Source organism: Berghia stephanieae, chromosome 2, assembly GCF_034508935.2.
Source record: "Berghia stephanieae isolate SIO BIC M18660-M18661 chromosome 2, UCSD_Bste_1.3, whole genome shotgun sequence".
In the NCBI taxonomy this organism is placed as follows: Eukaryota; Metazoa; Mollusca; class Gastropoda; order Nudibranchia; family Aeolidiidae; genus Berghia; species Berghia stephanieae.
The window spans coordinates 26,988,289-27,010,640 of record NC_088361.1 but is presented as its reverse complement, the minus strand read 5'-3'; the positions used below and the strand labels follow the sequence as shown (position 1 = coordinate 27,010,640).

Sequence of the window (22,352 nt, the reverse complement as noted above, 5' to 3'; positions counted from 1 at the left end):
AGTTCCAGTTCAACTTCAAATTCACTTTTATTGGCAATATCATATATAAACAACTCCTTAAAATATCGATCGATGAAGACGACTTAAATCTGACATTTCTTTAAGAAAGTTTAGTGACTTTAAATACGTTTTGAGGAGCAAAAGCCACGATTAAAAGGCGAGAGACATTAAGAATGGGAGAAGAATAAGTAAAGCATGGACAACATGTAACAGAGTATAAATATTTGCAGCTATGGTAGTAATAGTTGTCATGGAAATGATGGTGTGTGGTGCTGGTCGTTATAGTGGTACTACTACTACTACTACTACTACTACTACTACTACTACTACTACTACTACTTCTACTACTACTACTACTACTACTACTACTACTACAACTACTACTACTACTACCACCACTATTACGATGTTGAAAAGAGTGGCAAAAAAAGGAAAAGATTATGTTAGAAATGAACATTTACTTTTAGCGCATTTTCACTGACTCACGTGTTAAATGACCTTCAGAATGATTCATTTATTCTCCCATTGAACCAAATGGAAGCAATTTCACATTTCGTAAAGTACCATTCGCTTTTTAGGCGCCCGATCTCTGTTAAGCACTCTTTACCAATCAGTGCCTTTATCCAGATACTTGTGATATAACACTCCCCTCGGACCTGTATGACCTGGGTTTGAGTCCCGCTCTGAGCTGCGCAGTTGATTCACTGGAAGAGGCTCTTCACTCACATTCTTTCATCATTACGAGTACCTTTTAAAGCAGACATATTTATTTATCTATGTATGAAAATATAATGTTGTAAGATATTTTACAGGCTTCATGTCTGACACATGTTCAGTATTGCTGTTAGCTTGGGACCCATTACAAAACCATTTGAGCACGTTTAATGATATTAATCTATATAAATGTCCCCGGGTTTTTTTTTTCTTAAAAAGGACCACACGTTACATTTGCATTGCAATGACATTCTATAATTAGAACTTAAAATAAACATTTCCTATTGAATAAAATTATTCATGCAAATACATTGATCCTGAAAACGATTTTGTGTAACTGCAATTTGTTTTAACTTTCAATATATTCTAAATTTTTATTAAATTGAATTTTGTTCTTACAATAAAACTTTTTTTTTGGTCTGATTACAAACAGTCGATGTGTACTTAATTGTATGTCTGATGATCAGAATAGATACGGGCTCAGTTTTCTTATGGATATATTCTCAAACCAATGCAACATGTTATCCATTACAACAATATTAAAACAAGCCCATATGTTGTTCAGTTATCAGACCTGCTTATAAGTGGACGTAGCAGACAGTGTATATAATATTCACTCGGTTACGCTGCGGGTAAAAGGAAATCTAAATACACGACAAATTTGGTTAAGCACAATGTTAAAGCTTGAAAAGTTGTGCCTCAACGTGAATCGAATTCCAAAGCAGATGACTGGTTATTTGGGAAAACCGGCTAATCAGGGGTTTCTACAAAGAGCTATTCAAGTAAGACGCTGCCAGAGATAGTTTACTTCATAAATCGGCAACTGAACACACATATGAGGCTATGTGGTATGACGCTTTCGGATCGGAAGGTTCTGGGTTCGAGCTTCTCTCGGCGCATAGTTGAGTCCTTGAAAAGGGCTCTTTACTCACATTCTCTCACCGTACTCATGTGTAAAATGGTACATGGCCGTTAACAGCGTTGTCTCTGTCGGAAAAAAATTGTAAAATCGCCTAACAGGCGTTATATCTCGTTTTATATCTTACATGTTGCTTTTGTTGTAAAGCGCTTTGAGAAAGATTTAGTGTAAATTGCGCTATATAAAAAGCTTACGTTATTTTTTAAAAGTTAATAACATTGCTTGACTTTTGTGAAAAGACGAGACACCGTACCGCTAAGCCACCAAGCTATACAACTGAAGATTGTTTATGATTTAATCTCTCAGTTTAGATAAAATGATTAAAAGACGGAAACTTGCATGATTTAAACATCTAGTCAGACATGACAGCGTGTGCAAGACAGTCGTGCAATATACGGTGCTGATCAAAGAAGAAGAGGAAGACAGGAAAATGTGTCTGGATAACATCAGAGGATGGACTGGATTGACGCTGCATGAGACGACAGAGAAAGCTAATGACAGAGATGTGTGGCACCGTGCTGTGAAGGCTGCATCCCCCCCCCCCCCCCCCCCCCCCGGACACGACCATCCGGTCACGGGAATTGAATGAGTGAAAAATAAAAGGTAAATAAAGATAAAACATTAACTTTTCCCCGCCGAGGTTCGATTTTACATTAACCTGGGAGTCAAATTGGCTATTCATTTTTTTTTTTCTATTTTAAAATAAGAAGTACAAAATTGAATCCAAAATCTTCGGGAAATAAAAAAAAACCCAAGTAATAAAACTCAAAGATTGCCCGCTGTCATTGGTCGATACAATGTATAAACGTACTATAAAAACACTATTAAGACTCCCATATTTACAGTTAGATTTTTATATCCAACAACTAAAAGGAAAGAAGCATTTAAATATTGAGAAAATTAGACAAAAAGGGAAGATAAGAAAACTAAACTAAATAAAGTAAAAAGCGATTTCTAAAAAAGTACTTATTTAGTATCTTACAATCTTATAAACAACTGCATGTAAGTTTCAATTCTCGTGATCAAAATGATATATTTAATTTTAAGTTTTGGGTATACGGGAGAAAAGAAGATTCCAATATTACTATTAGTTCACTCAAGCTTCCTATTTCAATGGTTCTTTGATACGATTGAACTCCAGCGATATTCACATTCTCGAATGGTACAGCGAGACGTTAAAGAAATCGCACTCTTTGAAACAAGACATTCTTTGTGTCGAAATGCGATTGTTTTGTTATTCAAATGAAGGGCTAAGATCGATATTTATTTCATTCCATTAAACTCATAACGTTTTTATATCTATAAAAGGTGAAGGGTGTAATCCTTTCAATGGGGCTGGGGGGCTTCGATTGGGTTCGTACTGCGACACTCGCACAGTATACAGCGCCCTCTCTTGTGTTCCCGTTGAATAAGAATGTAAGCTTTTTTTTAAAATTGGAAACTAGGCATTATCTGTTGTCTTGGGTGCTGGCAATAAACATTACGGTTAAATGTCTCTTAGTATAAACACTTTATTCTTTTATATTGTAGTGACGTCATGAGTTGATAAGGAGTCCCCAAATAGCTCAATGAAAACCGTTTTCGATATTCGAACAGGATAGGTACTGTGAAATAACGGGGAATAAAGTTATATGTTTACATTTCGTCGTGGATTTAATATTTTCTATCCTGTGATTTGATTTTCATAAACTAAGTGTTAAGTCTTTTTGATTATTTAGTCAGCAAATGATCATTATTGTTCATCATTATATATTTTTCCTTGTTTTAACGTCCAATGAAAAATAAATAGTACTCTATTTCATTGAATGTGAGAAGAGGAAGAAGAAAAGAGGAGGAGGAGGAGGAGGAGAAGGAGGAGGAGGAGGAGAAGGAAGAGGAGGAGGAGGAGGAGGAGGAGGAGGAGGAGGACGACGACGACGAATAATAATAAATAATAATAATAATAATAATAATAATAATAATAATATTTTTAATAATAATAATAATATAATAATAATAATAATAATATAATAATAATAATAATAATAATAATAATAATAATAATAATAATAATAATAATAATAATATTCTTAATAATAATAATAATAATAATAATAATAATAATAATAATAATAATAATAATAATAATAATAATAATTCTTAATAAAATAATAATAAATAATAATAATAATAATAATAATAATAATAATAATATATTTAATAATGATAATAATAATAATAATAATAATAATAATAATAATAATAATAATAATAATAATAATAATAATAATAATAATAGTAATAATAATAATAATAATAAGTAGAAGAAGAAGAAGAAGAAGAAGAAGAAGAGGAGGAGGAGGAGGAGGAGGAGGAGGAGGAGGGGGAGGAGGGGGAGGAGGTTTAGGAATAAGAGCGGGAGCATGCGAGAAGGAGGCGGAGGAATACGAGGTAGAGCAGGCGCACGAAGAAGAAGAAGAAGAAGAAGAAGAAGAAGAAGAAGAAGAAGAAGAAGAAGAGGGAGAGAGGAGGAGGAGGAGGAGGAGGAGGAGGAGGACAAATAATAAAAGGAAATATTTTCCACATAAGCAATCTATGTTGAATCCATATTTTTGTATAACATTATACGATATTAAATCGATTTACCCTGGTAACAGGATGCAAAAATAATCCCCTCGTGCCCATTATATTGCATAATCACCCAAGCCACTTAAGGTTGTGGTATCGGTGGGTCAGTGGCATTTTATCGTAAAAAGAAAAAAAACCCAAATAACTAGCGATGTGGAGCGTGGTCAGTAAGTAGCCCGATTGGTGACAATATCTGAAGGCTGGGTCTAGCGTTGGTTCTTTGGTTATAACAATTTAATCACACAACCTCAATCGACTCAGGTGTGAATGGCTACCTGATATTTAAAGAGTGTTAGTACAGCAAGAAGGAATAACAGAAAACTTTTACTGTAACTAGGAAATTACTAGGAATTTGGCTCTATATTTGAGGGAATTACTAAAATGTTGTGAAGTGCATTTAGCCTGATGAACCCGTTGAAGTGCGCTACATATATGCCGTTATTTTACAAATCATAATATTTCATTTTAGTTGTTACAATAAATGACCAAAACTACAATACAGTGCAGTGCTTTTTATTGGACAAAAGCAGCCATTGACCTATTGATTGACCTTTGGGCTTAGATATCGTTCCCCCCCCCCCCCCCCATTTTTTTTCGTCTTGTTACTGTGACATAGGCATCGGCATTTATCATTTGTGAGCCATCGTCTCAAAACGGTATCATATCGGGGTGGGCTGAATGCTAAAAGGGATTTATCAAAGCTGAAATGAGTAGAAATTTTAATTTTAGTTTTATACTTAGAAACCCCGTTTTCCCCCCAATAAGACATATATCTTATCTTAGCTTACTAAAGGCTTAATAGAGGAATTATCCTTTAAATGCCTTATATAATAGTTTATAATTACAGAATCTCATATAGCTTGCATTGTATCATTCACAGACAGTTTTACACAACTTTGGAATGAAAGGAAAAATATATCTATACGGCAATGTAAAATCGAAAAATACAATCGTAGAATACTGGTAATTGAAAATTGTCCGTGATCGCATGAAACATAAATGTACAAAAGTTCACAGTACAATATAATGTGGTCCAACTTCTCAAAACGGTATCATATCGGGGAGGGCTGAATGCTATCAATGATTTATTAAAGTTGAAACGAGTAGAAATTTGAATTTTATCGTTATTCTTAAAAACCCCGTTTTACCCCAATAAGAAATATGTGAACCATCGAGTCAAAACGGTATTATGTAGGGATGAATTCCCCCCCCCCCCCCAACCCCCAATGACATTCGAATTTAATGATAGGAAATGAGAAGTTTGAGTTATTTTCTCTCATAACGAATAAAAACTAATCCCAAGTTACGTGCGGCTATGTGGTCTTGCGTATGACGCTCGCTTTCGGATCAGAAGGTCCTGAGTTCGAGTTGAGTCCTTGAAAAGATTCTTTATACTCATGTTCTCTCATCGTACTCATGTGGAAAATGGGTACCTGGCCGTTAACAGCGTAGTCTCTGTCGGAAAAAAATATATAGATAGTATGCAGATGACGTCACTCAGGCCTTTGTTATTGTTTTTGCCATCCGCGTTTGTGAGTTGTTCTCACTAAACTGTATTAACCAGACTATAAAAGTTCATGGTTACACAGAGTTTGCGTGTTGGTCCGTTATACTTCCGGATGGCAATGTTGTGAACTCCTTGGCCAAGCGCATTCTATCTATACATGTCTCGTTCTACCTGTTACGTGTTGCTGTTGGTCAGGGACGCATTGTAAAGTTCATCCCGACATAACACCTCTTTGAGACGGCGGGCCACATATAAACTTGAGCCATGTCTCCTATTTTTGGCTTGAAATCCCATTTTTTAAAACATGTAATCACCGACACAATACCATTTTCAGACGGCGGGTAACAATAAAAACGACACTCTGATATCGATAATTTTTTGGAAAAAAAAATCGTTGCTTATTTCCTAACTTTGGTTTCTGTTATCTTTATTTTTAGTTAATATATTTTTATGAAATGGAGGGCGCATGGAAGAGAGTGGTTAATAAGATTAAGAAATACTCCAATGGGATTTGAGCCTGCGCAATCTGAATTTTTCATTACGTAGAAGAAAACAACGTGTCTAACCAGTTCACGCCGAACTCTGGAAAAACTCGTTTATAAAAATGCGGCCAGACAGTTCATCATTCAAATATAGGGAATGAGATTAGCGGAAGAGGAGCGTCCCTTGATTGGACGTCACCGGCGGAAAAGTTATTAGAGAGAGAACGTCATGTTGATTGTGCGCATGCGTCTCTCGTCCTTGTTTCCGGTGAAAGCGGCTTGAGACACTTCACAGAAAGCGAGGACGAGAGAGGCATGCGCAAAACCAAATTGACGTTCTCTCTGTAAGGTGACGTCCAATCAAGGAACGCTACTCGTCCGCTAATCTCATTCCCTATATCGATCAATTTAAATGCGCATTATCTTTGCAGAAACTTTCGCCTGTTTGAGAATATTTCCATTACAACGAACGACACATAATAATCTTGATTATCAAATCTGCAAATATGTTGGATAAAACAAGACAACAAAGTCATGTCTTTGATTAGGGTTTCAAGAACATACTAAATTCACTCCTTGTATTAAAACCTTGTACCCTTGTTAAAACATTAATGTAACTCATTATTATTATTATTATTATTATTATTATTATTATTATTATTATTATTATTATTATTATTATTATTATTATTATTATTATCATTATCATTATTATTATTATTATTATTATTATTATTATTATTATTATTATTATTATTATTATTATTATTATTATTACTGCCATCATCGTCATCATCATCATAATCACCATAATCATCATCATCATCATCATCATCATCATCATCATCATCATCATCATCATCATCATCATATCATCATTTTTATCTTCACTATCATTGTTTTCTTCTCATCATCATCATCATCATCATCATCATCATCATCATCATCATCATCATCATCATCATCATCATCATCATCATCATCATCATTATCATCATCATCATCATCATCATCTTCAGCATTATTAATATTATTATTATTATTATTATTATTATTATTATTATTATTATTATTATTATTATTATTATTATTATTATTATCATTATTACATTCCTAATTATTATTATCAATATTATCTTTATCTTTATCTTTAACAGCATCCTTATTAATCTCGGTATCAATATTATTGTGGATTTGGTATTTTTATAGTTTTCATGATCATCGTAATCATCATTATCACCATTATTATTACCGTCATCATGATGTATTCTGAATATAGTGTAACAGTAGCAAAATTAGCATCATTCCATTCAACCTCTTATTGTTAGTTAATAGTAATACGATTATTTCTTGTTCTTATGATTTATTATATTTGATTCGCCACGAACTGTTTTAACAAAGTGTTTTTAAAAAAATAGAAAATCAGACATCAAAAGGATGAGAATCGAGGGACACGTTGCTTTTATTTTTGATCGAATCCATTATGTGATTTCCACAATGCTAATATGAAGGGAGACCATACAAATACGGTAAGGGGGTGGGGGGATAACCCGAAGGACATATTTTTCAGACTAGAGAACTTAATACTAAAAAAAAAGATGTGCACGTTGGTTCTGATCCATTCTCAGAATCATTTCACAAAAGTTATATCAGACAACACTCCGCGGTTTATCGTACATCATGAATATTGACTTATATCTTGAGTTTTGAGTATTGAGTTTTCTCTGGCGTATTTCTTGAAAGTAAAAGCATGGGCTGGGAATTATTAGTCCGATTGCTGTATTTATTTGGGATTCCTAAGAATCTGTGATTTGACACGTAAACATATTTACTATTCTGACGGCATCTGATCTGGATTAAACCCCCAATTTACGACGGATTACAATGTTTCATCTTCGTTCGAAATGGAATTGTTGGTAGAGAATAAATATTGTTTGCACGATGTATAGGGAGAAAATAAAAACACGGTGGAGAAAATAACCTGAAAGCCATAGTTTGCTGACTAAAAAGTCATACTAAAAAAGTAAATAATGACAAAAGTGCCTCATGTTTCGTCCTACATGTTAAGTGTTGCTGTTGGCTAGGGAGCCATTTTGCGCACGTTTTATGGTTATTGCGCTAAATAAATGCTCTTTTCATTAATTATGTGAAGAGCAATTATTTGATAAATCCAATAAAAAGTGAATATTTCCTATTCACCTGAACAGAAAAAAAAATAGTTGCACATAAATTATGAAATATTTTAGTGTCTACTACGTATAACGCATAACTTTTCACATGACAGCACAGGGAAAAGAATGTAATAAACCTCGGCACATGCGAATATTGATAACATGACGATAATGATAATAGGGGTACGGATATCATTTGCAGATCTGATACAATATCTGTTTGTTTTAAAACTGTAGTAATGGGAAACAAAATTCCATTTGATTAAGAGTATATATATCCATTGCACTTATATAATCATATCGATTTGGATTGTCAGACTTGTAAATAAGTACAAAACAAATGTAATCAATGACCATCTGAATAACATCTCTGCTCTAAAATCGGAATTGAAATGGCCGGAATCTACATGCACATATTTGCAGCTGTGATAAGCGAACGGATTTATGGGCTTGATTTAACGTTGTTGTTATGGACGATATTTTTCGTTGGTTTGAGAGTATTTCCCTCACATCAATGAGACTTTACTAGTTTCGACCTGCAATTAAATAAGCACATGTTGGCCGGATTCAATCTCATCTATTATATTTTAGTGGCAGTTTTTATTATATTTTATTTTATTTTCATATTTTTTGCTTTGGATTTGTTTGTTTTTACATGTTTTTCTTCATTAAAAAATATTTTAGTTAATTTAAATGTTTTTGCGACAATTTATCAACATTACATATCTGTCTTATATGAGGAACCACATGGTCTTTCATTAATGTTGATGTACGGCTGTTTGTTTATCTCCTATTTGGTTTCTGAATGTCCACAACCATTTTCAGCATTTGACAGAAGAGCATGTGCGGCAACGCATCAGGCTGGGCTAAAATAGCCTTTTTGGTGTTGCTGGTGGGTGTGGTGCTGCACATCGTCGGGTGGGCCACCAACAAATGGATGACCTATGAAACAGACAACAGTGTCATCAAGAATGACATCGGCCTATGGAGACAGGAACTCTGTAACTCTGGCACATGTGAGGACTCTACAGTCGATTCGTCTTTTGTTACAGGTAAGTCTTGTAATAATGATAATAATAATAATAATATATAAATAAATGAACATTTATATAGCTCTTCACATTGACCACCAGTAAAAAACATTACATACTGTAGATTCGGATACACGAACACAAGCTCAGATGCATCCAATCACACACACACATCCAATGCCCAATGGACGTGCAGCACTTCACGATATCAGATAAAACCGTCTCTGTGCACGATGGCACTGTGGATTTGTACAGCTGCGTATCATCGTCATAATATGGTAATTCACACCATGTTCAGAAATGACTTGTCCAAGTGGCATTGCATACAAGACGTAAAGTACAGGGCCGATTACCGAGCCTGAGGGTGTCGTTGATGCCATAGATATTAGAAAGGCTCTGGATTAAAAATGAGTGGCCGATAGTTTCAAACGCAACTGACATGTCGAGCAGTGCGAGAATTGACACTTCGCCATCGTCACATGATAGCAATAAGTCGTTGACAATTTTCAAGCACCGTCAATGTACTGTGTCTCTCCCTGCATGCAGATTAGTATTTTTCGATCAAGTTATTTGCCATAAGGTGGTTAGGTATATCTTTTAATATAAAGTATTGCGCAAAAATAAATAGAAAATAGCATCAATAAAAATAATAAAAAATACACCCGAAATGATTCGGGCTTAAGCTCCTTCTTCAGACAATAACAACAATCATTTTTACTATAATACTTATCGTAAAACCTGAACAGATTGTCTCTGTACCTACTCTGACCATCCGTTCGGATTTTACTCGAATATATTATTGTTTTAACATTATTTTTTTTTGCTCGCTGAAGAGAGGGTTGAGCCCAAAATTGTCTATGTTAAGTATTTTGTTCTTGTTGGGTTTTATTTTGAAACTATGGTATTCATTTTTGCCCACTACCGTTTACAGTTTCTATAATTTCTATACGTTATTCCCTTTGACATAAAATTCTAAGATTTGTCGTGTTAAAAATAACAATCCCCGACTGGGTTCCAATTTTATTTCTTTTTAATGATTTATTTATTTACTTTTGCAATATTCATTTTCCTCTGTTGGAATACGAGCTAGGGTTGTGAAAAAAGCCATGTGCTTGCAGTTACAGTTATTGCAGTTACAGTTATATTGGCAGGGGTATTAAAATTTGACATTTTGAGTTTTTACTATCACGCTAGTCAGCATTTCTAACGTGTAATGTATATAAAGACTTTAATAGGTGGTGACATAGAAGGGTGGAAAACTTAGGTAAGCGAGGGTTTGAAATGTGAATTGAGAAGGAACAGTCGGGAACGCAAAAGAAAGTCAAAATTGTCATTTGTCAACCAAGGCCATTAATTATTCAGACTTCATTTCCTCCCTTTTCTAGTCCCAGAAGAAGTTTACTCGAAAATGAAAAAGGACCCCAGCTGTTACAAGAAAATAATATATAGTTTTCTTTAAAGAGTACATTGAGTGTCCTAGGGATGACCTCTTCAGCATCCCAGTAAGGGTGTGATCACAATGAAAACTTTAAACAGAATGCGATGTCGATGGCCGATGGTTGATTTCATTTTTATGTTTTTTAGAGATTGATTTTAAAGGAGGATTTGTGAGAGAAAATTATTTAAACCTCACAGCTATAGAAGTGCAATTGACGAATCAGTTCTATATAAAGACGAATATAGAAATAACAATGTCGGAAAAAAGAACAAAAAGACACCCCCCCCCCCCCACCAATCCAGATAAAAAGTAAAAAACAAAAAGAAAAAAAATACTCCAAAATACACGGTGATGTAACACTGTTTCGGATACAATTTTTATCGGCTCTTGTTGCATGGTGAAACATGAAATAATAATTTTTTTTAAAAAGATGAACATAAACATTGATATCCCACTTTTCCACAGAATTATTTTTTTCCAACACGATTCACAATCCTTAATTTAAATCTCTTTCACGCCATATGACACATTTTTCGATTTCATACGGCACAAGTCGCCTGTTAGGTGTCATTTTTGTACAAGCCGTATTACAATCGTGGCCAGTGCCTATAACTGGATACGCACTACGCATTCACATTATGACACTGGAGTCAGAATTATTTTCTTTTTTTTATTCAGTGTTACCCTACTGGGATGTCGATGTCACCCATCCATCGCTTGTTGGGACACCAGACCACCATGTTCACTTTGACGAATCTAGTTGATAAAACTGTTTTAAAAGGGTTTGGGTCACAAACGTGGCCTAAAATGTTTTATCGAAATGGATCAAGTGCCAAAAACAAAACGAATTAAAAGTAAATAAAAACAGTAAAGATTAATCTTATATTTAGGTAGTTTAAGAATTGTCCCCAATAAAGTATTAAGTTAACCCAAGTTTAATTCGTATGGCTATAAATGAGGGAAATGCCCCTCAAACCTGCTAAGTCACACCCAGGTAGAAAATGAATTTTTGTACTCTTCGTGGAATCATCAAAAACAATTTGAATTGTTTTAAAACGGGTATTTTTTAAAAGGTTTTGAAAATCATCTCATAAAATCCTGTTTATATTGTATAATCATCCCGACATACCAGCGCCTGTGCCAAAATGTCGTTTTTGTGACGTTCGCTACAAAAATAACCAAATACCAAGTTATTCGAAATAAGTAAGGAAACATTTCTCCTTCGTCAGTTTCTGTGTTAAGTGATGAAGAATAAACCAAAAACTGAGAACCTATCGTCAAAATTATTAGTAATTATAGCTTTTAAAGTGTTGAAAAAGTGTGGATAAAGTTGATACCTCTGACAACACTTTTTTGAACCTTTGAGAAACTGTTTCTGCTATTCTGTTGGAGCTAGGTCGACAAATATTTTTTTTATATTTTACATTATCTAACTGAAAAGAACTGAAGAAACAGATGTTTTCCTGAAATTGTTCCAATTGGCTTATTATTTGAGTATTTCTTGTTGCTAATGTCACAAAAACAACCCGATTGGTATAGTCTCAATATCATTTTGATGCGTTTTGTCAGTGAGTACCTCTGTAATGTATGGAATATAAATGAGCTTCCACATAGTCAGTTTGAAGAGAACCATTAAGAGAGACTCATATAAATGAACTAATTAAGTCTGAATAATTATAGTTCTGCACTTAGAACCATTTCCTAGCAGTCTTAGCTTGGGTCGTCAGAACGTTATGCCCTATCAACAAAGTAAGAAAATAATATTATTGTAAAATAACAGGCGTCCACTATGGACAATAGATTTTGATTTTGGAACGCACACACACACACACACATATACATACATACATACATACATACATACATACATACATACATACATACATACATACATACATACAGACATACACACACACCCACGCACACACAGACACACACACATGCACACACACACTCATATATATATATATATATATATATATATAATTATATGTGTGTGTGAGAGAGAGAGAGAGAGAGGGGGAGAGAGAATGTGTGAGAGATAGAGAGATAGAGAGAGAGAGAGAGAGAGAGAGAGAGAGAGAGAGAGAGAGAGAGAGAGAGAGAGAGAGAGAGACAGACAGACAGACAGAGAGACAGAGTCAGAAACAGAGAGAAAGAGGGAGAGAAAGGGGGGAAGGGGGGGGGGGGGGCGGGGGCTAAAACGAGAGAGTGACAAAAGTGGGGAGGAAGGAAAAATATAAATAATATCTTCCATTCATTCTCTTTTTTTTTAAATTGCTTTTGAAATTATCATCATCGTCATTATCAGCACCATCATCATTACTATCACCATCACCATCATAATCATGATCGTTGGCATCATCTGCTTCCATATCATCACCCAGACGAATTCAATGCCGTCAGAGGTTTGGAGACCGCTACATTCTGCCTGTCAACGTTCGCCCTTATTCTCCTCCTCATCTATGTGTGTGCCGACATTGCCAGAAAGCAAAGAGTGGCAGGAACTATAATGTTTGTTGCTTATTTGGCCGGTAAGTACTTCTTGTCTGTAGCACTCCAATTTGTTTAATGTTACGTAATTTAGTTAATTTATACACGTGCTGAAGTACTGTTAAAAAATACATTACAAAAAAATGCTGGCTTGAAGTCTCATGTTTGAGAAGTTTTGACAAGAAGAGGGCCATTTTAATCGATCGATACTAGAAGGTCGAATGTTCTGGCCAACATATTAGAAATGTGCTTATTCAGAGGACGGTGGCATCAAGCGCCGATCAGTTAGTGTGCTTATTTTGGTAAAATGAAAGGGCGGATTAGCCAAAAGTACATCATAATTTCATATATTTTATCATTTAAGCCAGAAAATCTTGAATTCATATGGATAGATTAAGCCTCCAACTTGCCGAAATGTACGTGGTTTGAGATCACCTAAAAGTCTCATCCAGACACCAGCATAGGATCCCTCTGAGAGGAATACCTTCAAAAACGTTTATAGAATATATCCAAAACAAAAATTTCAGATTGCCAAAAATATAAATGACAAGAAAACACCCCTTAGAAATTATATAATGAAACAAACAAACAAACAAACAAACAAACAAAAATCTGACAATATTTCAATAGGAAAATAAAATCTTAATGGTTACATGGGTAATGGATGAGGTCCTTTAGACCAATAAGACCCATAGAACCAGCTTCAGTAACGTTAAATGCGCCCTTTTGATTGGGCGCTAGACTATCGCAACGTACTTTCCAGACCAAACAGACCCAGTTACCCAATTCCCGCTTGGTAAACAAGTGGGTCATGAGAAAATTAGGGGTTGATATTGTTTTTTGTTGTTTTTTTTGGGGGTTTGTTGTTGTTTTGTTTTTACTTAGCCGGGTGCTCAACCATTGTGCTATTAGGACTCCCAGTTGACTCACAGGGACATAGAATTTATTACGCTTTCTACAGCGTGAAATGAATAACTATAATTTGTTTCCTATCCCAGTCTTGCTCGGAAATTGAAAGGATATTTTGCTAAATCCCTTAAAAAATTTATATCATTTCCATCATTGATTCATGTGTGGCTTTGCGGTTTTGTTGTATATTATTATTATTATTATTATTATTATTATTATTATTATTATTATTATTATTATTATTATTATTATTATTATTATTATTACTTTTATTATTATTATTATTATTATTATTATTATTATTATTATTATTATTATTATTATTATTATTATTATTATTATTATTATTATTATTATTATTATTATTATTATCATTATAATCATCATCATCATTATCATCATCATCATTATTATTATTATTATTATTATTATTATTATTATTATTATTATTATTACCACCCCACCACACCATCATCATCATCATCATCATCATCATCATCATCATCGCATCATCATCATCATCATCATCATCATCATCATCATCATCATCATCATCATCATCATTATTATTATTATTATTATTATTATTATTATTATTATTATTATTATTATTATTATTATTATTATTATCATTGTCATTATTTAGAGTTCTCGTTATTCTTATAATTTAAATTATTATAGTCCTCAAGGGTAATCATAACGGATTCCCCCCACTTATATTTCACCTTTATTTTGGTTGTCATCTTTGCATTTTTGGTAGCCTATTTTTTTGACAGTGACAGGCTATGAATTTTCAAACGCTACGGTTATACCTTGAAAAAAAATATTCCATTGAGATAATTGGATACGGGAATTTATTTATTCACTTATTTATTTATTTATTAAAAATTCCAGGTATCTGCAGTTTCATTGGCATGATAATATTCATCGTCAAGGTACCGTCTCCTTACGTCATATCCTGGTCTCTGGGTCTTACCGTAATCGCAATGACGCTCATCCTAATCGCCGGCACGTTGATGATTCCGGACACTTTTGAGCCAGACTACGGGGACGAGTACGATACCGAAGACGATTACTTTGCCACTGCCAAGCGGCGAGATGTCGTGTCCCCGATGTCCATTGGTGGAGGCGGTCGTGGACGCCCCAAGGCCATCTCTTGGAATAACAACTATCCTCCTGTAGAAGGCAGTCGTTGGAGAAGCTATTAACTCTTTAACAGAAAGTTTGGATTTTTCGAACAATTCTCCAATTATTAATAATTCATCTGAATGTAGGCACGGCCACATATTTTTACAAAGAGAGCGGTAACAGCGATCCAACTGAGGTTTCATTGAAGACTGAGTCGCATCCCTGTTACTGCTCTTTTTATGAATACGATGAGATGTAAAGTCATATTAATGAAATTGAACCCCACCTTTTTACACAGAAAAAAATATCTTAGAGTGGTATAAAAAAAATTAAGTTTAAGTAATAAGACAAATCATAATGAAGGTGTTTCGCTTTGCCTCCATTTCAAGACCATGTACGAAATATGGATTTGACTTAAAATGTGATGATGGACATACTAAAGTTAATATTGAAGTTCTCAGTTTTGTTGGTGTACGCTTCATTTTGGTTTATTTTAAAAGAATAGATTATCGAGGTATAAGCATCAACATTTGTATTTTACACAACTGAAACAACAGCTGTTAAAACAATAGCGTAACTGAAATTACTGTAAATCGATAGTTTGTATGAAGACTTAAGAATTAACATAATTCGAGCAAGAGAAAATAATATGTTGTTGAGTCATAAATTGGACCAGAAATATTTTTTTAATGCCTCTATTATTTAAACTTTATTTAAAAACATACATTTTAATTTCATTCATTAGATAGCTGGGTTATTTTGTTGTTCTCCGCTTGGCTAAAAATCAGAAAAGGGGGCAATAGGAACTTGACAAGAAAAAAAATGAAATGGAATCAAATTGCGTCAACCAACAAATTGAAGGAAATGAAACCATTGTCTTAATCAACCAACTAGGCTTTGACGGGTGGTCAGATCTTCGTTCGATTGAGTAATCTTGTTGATTGTTTATGCTTGGTATGCTTGTTAATTAATTTTGACTCTTGACTTATTCCCATCTTTCCGCATGGCGTTATTTAATCTTACTTACTACTTATTTATAGAAAAAGTTTTGTTTCTAAAAAGGAGGGTGTTAACCATTTTCAGTAGTTACGGGTTTAAGAATTTTCAATAAATTGCAAGGAGTGAAAAGAACGGTTCAAATTCGATCGTTTAAGATCTTCTACAACGTGCCAAAAGTTCTCAAATGAAATTTGTTTAAACGCTAACGCAAGTCAGGGAGTAGATATTTTAATTGATCTATGTTTTGATTAAAATTCTTGTTTTGCCCATACTGTATTTTTATTTTTAGTGAACATCAGGTTAATGCACGTGCCTTTTTCGTTCTCTTGTAATATGACGCTTAGTTATTCTATTTTTACATTACACATGAAACTACCTTCACAATGATTATTATTATTATGATTGCTATAATTGTTTTCATTATTTTTATTATTGTATTATCATTGTATCATCATCATAATCATCATTATCATCAACATCATTATCATCATCATCATCATCATCATCATCATCATCATCATCATCATCATCATCATTATTATTATCATCATCATCATTGTTATTATTACGAGGGTGAGTCAAAAAGTAATGTGACAAGTCTCTTATTTCTTTTTCATGACGTCATATTTGGCTCAATTGAACATAGCACATGAACTCTTTAAGCCAAAATTTGAACATCTTAGTTCTGTCAAATTTTGACACAGTTCAAAAGGCTGCCCCCACGAATGTCCGTCAATGCCATTGAATTTCTTGAGATATGGTGCATGGTGTTCATTCAATTAAAAAAAAGTAATAATCAGAGTCCCATTACTTTTTGACTCACTCTTGTATTTTAATTATCGCCATAAACAAAATCCTCATTGTTTTCATTATCATATTGTTATGAAGTCATATATTATCAGGCCTTTAAATCCTCAGGCACTTGCCTGAATTCAGACAATCCAGTATTCTCTACTTCAGAGGACACAATATTAGCCAAAAATAAATGTAAAGAGAGTATTTGCTCCGATATGAACAAAAGCGTGATTTTTTGAAATGTTGATAAGGATTAAAAATTACGGGAATCTTAAAACCGTGGATGACAATACTGAAGCGTAGCCAGTACTATAGTTTAAATTCTTTTTATGTTTGCTAATAAGGGCACAGTCTAATATGGGCAATTATCTCTGTTATGGAATATATATATATACCGCCTCGAAGCGGTATTAAGTCGGGATTTGGAAAACGAAGAAAACCGGTTTTAAAGTGGAAATGGTCAAAATAATCAAATTTCAGTTTTTGGTTGTTTCATAAACTACAATCATTTTTCAACATGAAAACATAATAATTCAACATAAGTATTGACGATAAGTTATATATATTTAAAGTTTAAAAAAGCAACGATCAGTGAAACATTCAAAACAAGAGTTGACTTTCTGTCAGAGAGCCACCATTTCCAAGGCTGCACTTGCCAATAATAGCTAATAACAAATACTTTGACCTCAAACTTTAGCCTCGTTGGTTTTTAAAGTTCGTGTGGCTCTACTTATCACTTGATGCACTTTTAGCACTATCTCTTTCTCTCTCTCTCTCTCTCTCTCTCTCTCTCTCTCTCTCTCTCTCTCTCTGTCTCTCTCTCTCAAATACACACACACACACACACACACACACTACAACCACCACCACCGCATCTTCATCACGACCAATACTACTACAATCACCACCACCACCACATCATCGCTGCCACTACTACTTCAAGCACCACCACCACATCATTATCACTACTACTACAACCACCAACACCACATCATTATCACTACTACTACAACCACCACCACCACATCATCATCACTACCACTACAACCACCACCACCACATCGTCATTACTACTACAACCATTACCACTACATCATCACTACTACTACAACCACCCACACCACATCATCACTACTATTACAACCACTGCCACTACTACAACCACAGTCACCACCACCACCACCACCACCACATCATCATCACTACCACTATTACTACTACAACAGCCATTATGACATCATCATCATCACTACTACTACTATTACTACTACTACTACTACTACTACTACTACTACTACTACTACTACTACTACTACTACTACTACTACTGCTACTACTACTAGTACCACTGCTACTACCACTACTACTACTACTACTACTACTACTACTACTACTACTACTACTACTACTACTACTACTACTACGACTACTACTACTACTACTACAACCACCAACACAACATCATCCTCACTGCCATCATTATGTTTTGGTGCTTTTCTTCACTTGAAATAAGGAAACTTTGGGGTTGTATTTGGCAATGTGTTTATATATCAGAAAAGATTTGTAATCAGTTATCTATTTAGATCTATACAAAATGTAAACACAATACCAAATATCATCCCAGTTCCCTTTTTGTGTGTGCGGAATTTTACTTTCGGCATTGAAATTCCTCCGAGTGGTGTCTGAAATTCCTGTTAGTCAAATTGAAAATTGGCGTCTCTGCAAATGTTATTATTCTCATCAAATCTGAGGAGTTATCTTTGCCCATTGATTTGATTATGTGTGAAAACGGTGCCTGACTTCAAAGTCGATTTTCTCAAAACTTGGTTTTTACACTCTCCTTACTTCAAACGGTCATAGTTGGGCAATGAATAATCAGAATTTTATAAATTTGGTATCAAAATTTTAAGCATAATATAAGCTATGATTGGGTACCAAAAACCCAAAATTGAAAAATCCGACTTAATACCGTTTCGAGGCGGAGGGTCACATATAGCTATTTTCATTTTCTATGTTCACGAATATTTTGACAGGGGATATTCACCCCCTCCCCTCCCCCTCCCCCCGCCCCCACCAAGAGTAAAGACTGGGGGCTTTATTTCCTTCTTTTCGTGCTTAAATTAAACTAAGAGTAAGTGTCTCAATACTGAGGCAAAGTTTGTTTTGCTTAATTATGACGTTTTTTGTTGTTGGCGTCAATCTAAAAACACTCTTAATGTTTTGATCAATAAAAACGCAGAAGTAAGACAACTATCCCCTCACTCTATGCTCAGACAGGCTACTTAATTTGTGAATACTAACAATATTATTTTAAAAGCATATTAGATTGGTACATCAAACAGAATGTTTGACATGTCATACTATTATCAATTTCTGCTGAGGTCACCAATGGTTAAGATCAATTTTCAGATAATTTTGGAATAGACGATTTACAGGCCAGTATTGTGTATTGCACCAAAGTGAAGCATCATCAATTATACGTCAGTATTCTAACAATTTACAACCTCTTCTTTATCCTATTTAGTAATCGTCAATGTAATACTTGTACACCACATGAGGAAACAATGAAGGTGGCAGCTACATATGTAATGAAAAAGTAGATAATATGATAGGCTAGAAATAATAAGAAAGATATCACAAAAATCAGTTTATTTATTGATCAGGGGAAGAACCTCAGATTTTTAAACTTATATATTATTTTAAAATGATCTTCTAGTAAACTATGACAAGCATAACATTAAATATTGCGCTAAATGAACTTTCAATTATGTTTCTAATAAAATGTTAATTTACCATGCATCCCGTATACAAATATATAATTAACTATGAATGATTGTTATTTCTTCATTTGTCATAGCATACATTTCCGATGACTCGCATTTGTAAAACTAGACATGAAATTTCGTAGTGGAAACAAGTAAATCTTAGTAAGACAAGTTGGTACAATATCTAATACCAACCAGATATTATATTCTTTTGATAAGCTAAATCTAAATATTCCGGATGGCAATTTGATGGGTAATTTTGTTAATGCATACTTAATATATTTTCTTTTCTGTCCCCCCCCCCCCCCCCCCCCCCCCCCCCACAAAAGGCACTTTTCATTCATCAATTTGAGTTGTGATACTAAGGACAATTGAGCAATTTATAATATTATGTCAACTAAGGGACACGAGTCACTAAATTTTATTTTAGGTGGAAAGTTGTGGCCCTTTGCAGTTGAAAGAAATTGAAATTGAAATTTAGATTTAAATTGCAATGATGGCATAACATTAAAAAAATACACTTCATCTTTTAGACATTGATATTCTTTATTCTTTAGATATTTTCAAAAAGGGCTCAAACGGAGGGAGCGTGCGGGCCTATTTATTACGTTATAAACATTATTATATATCTGAATTTGACTCTAGCGTAGGCTGTAGCATACAATCTACTTCAGTGATTATGCACGTTTAAATCCAGGATGCAGCAGATAACTTTTATGATCTTGTTGTCTGAATATCTTATTATCTCTCTGCATATTTTTGAGATGAAGACATTACCATCAATAGTCTGGCATTTCATTCAGTTTACTCTTATCATATCATTTGTTTTAATTTTCATTGAATTATAATTATTGTTTACAAATTCTGTTGTATTATATTTACTAAGTACAAACTAAATATGTACAATTTTGTAATATGGAACTTCCAGGTTTGATAGTTTTTTGGGGTTTATTTTTTTAGCCAAGATAAAAGTAATTTAATTCGATCGATATTTGAAGGACGAGTTTTCTGGCCAAATTTTTTAACACTTGTCTTTCCAGAGTACAGCCGCAAACTGGTTAATAATACCATTCTATACTTATGGCGTAATACTTCATTTTGAGCATCAGGTTCATCCAGATATAGATAGTACCGTTTTGAGTCGATAGGTCATATATATAGAAAAACACAATTCATGCACACTACCAGCATCTTGTTATTTGACATGAGCTGAATCTATTTGACAAAAACTATTCATTATTTTTTTTCTATTTTATATTGATATAAAATATTATCTATATTATTATAAAGTAGTTTCGTTGATTAAAATGCAATGCCGTTCGTGTCATTTATTATTTACGAGTATTACTACGCACATCATTCGATTATTGATTTTGTTAAATAAAATCAAAAGCACCAACCAAATGCGTTTTTCATTTTATAATATCTTTTGTGCATTTTAAAAACAAGCGATACTTAACTGCTAGAAAGTAATGAACAATAATGAATATAACAACTTCAAAACCAAATAAAACAAAACAAGAAATATAACAACAAACAAACGAACAAAAATACCCCCCCCCCCCCCACCCCCCCAAAAAATAACCGAAACCAACAAACAAAATACAAACCAAAAGCCGTTTCGGGCTCAACAAGTCCTTTTCAGCCACTAGCAAAAATAGTAACATCATTAATACATCACGTGAATTTTAAAAATTTGATATCTTACTTGCCATCTAGACGGTCCAAATAATTTAATGTCGTCTGTAATGATTTTAAGTGATGTATTCATGTTTTCATTGTTTTTACACTTAGCTGAAGAAGGGGTTGGAGCCCAAAACTGTCCGTGGTTTGTATGTTGTTCTTTATTGAAGTTGTTATATTCACTGTTCTTTACTTTTTGCCTTTTAGAATGTATGTATGAGTTGCATTGTACATTAGTACGTACCTATAAGGTGCTATAAAGTGTCACTGTCACAGGGAATTCACATATTGGGACCAAGCACGTCTGTTCCTGGCTAGAGTCACAATTTCGTCAATGGGCATAGAATCCAAACAATGTAGTAGAGTGCCTGCTGGTCTAGTAGGCAATAAAAGTTTGACGCAGGAGGCGGTCTGCGTCCATGCGTAAGATATGCCCCGCAAAGCGGAGCCTGCGTCTCATCACCTTTTAGAAAGTAATTCTGGCTCGATGTTTGCAATATACTACATTGATACTCTCAGGTCACAAATGTTTACCACAGATCTATTGTGGATAGTTTTCACTTGTCTACCTTGCAGTGTTTAGTCTAAAATCGGATAAAACAAAGTCAAACAAAGCAGAATTTATGCAAGGAATAAAATATTATCTCTCTCTTCCAAAAAGGAAAAGGAAAGACTAGCCTGCGACAGGGTGAATTTGTCTTTTTTTTTCCT

At 34.0% G+C, this 22,352-nt stretch overlaps 1 protein-coding gene across 6 annotated transcripts; it reads left to right on the top strand.

Moving 5' to 3' along the window:
• Positions 1-3,029: 3,029 nt before the first annotated feature.
• On the top strand, positions 3,030-21,362 carry LOC144964602 (uncharacterized). Of its 6 annotated transcripts, none has more exons than XM_078899059.1 (4): positions 3,030-3,049; positions 9,226-9,452; positions 13,257-13,403; positions 15,166-21,362. In XM_078899059.1, the coding sequence occupies exons 2-4, from the start codon at positions 9,242-9,244 to the stop codon at positions 15,477-15,479; spliced, it is 672 nt and encodes a 223-aa protein (XP_078755185.1). In that variant the 5' UTR covers positions 3,030-3,049; positions 9,226-9,241; the 3' UTR covers positions 15,480-21,362. The 6 variants fall into 6 exon arrangements, with proteins under 6 accessions (XP_078755185.1, XP_078755186.1, XP_078755184.1 ...); XM_078899060.1 differs by lacking the exon at positions 3,030-3,049 and adding an exon at positions 3,106-3,118; XM_078899058.1 differs by lacking the exon at positions 3,030-3,049 and adding an exon at positions 3,119-3,234.
• Positions 21,363-22,352: the final 990 nt, after the last annotated feature.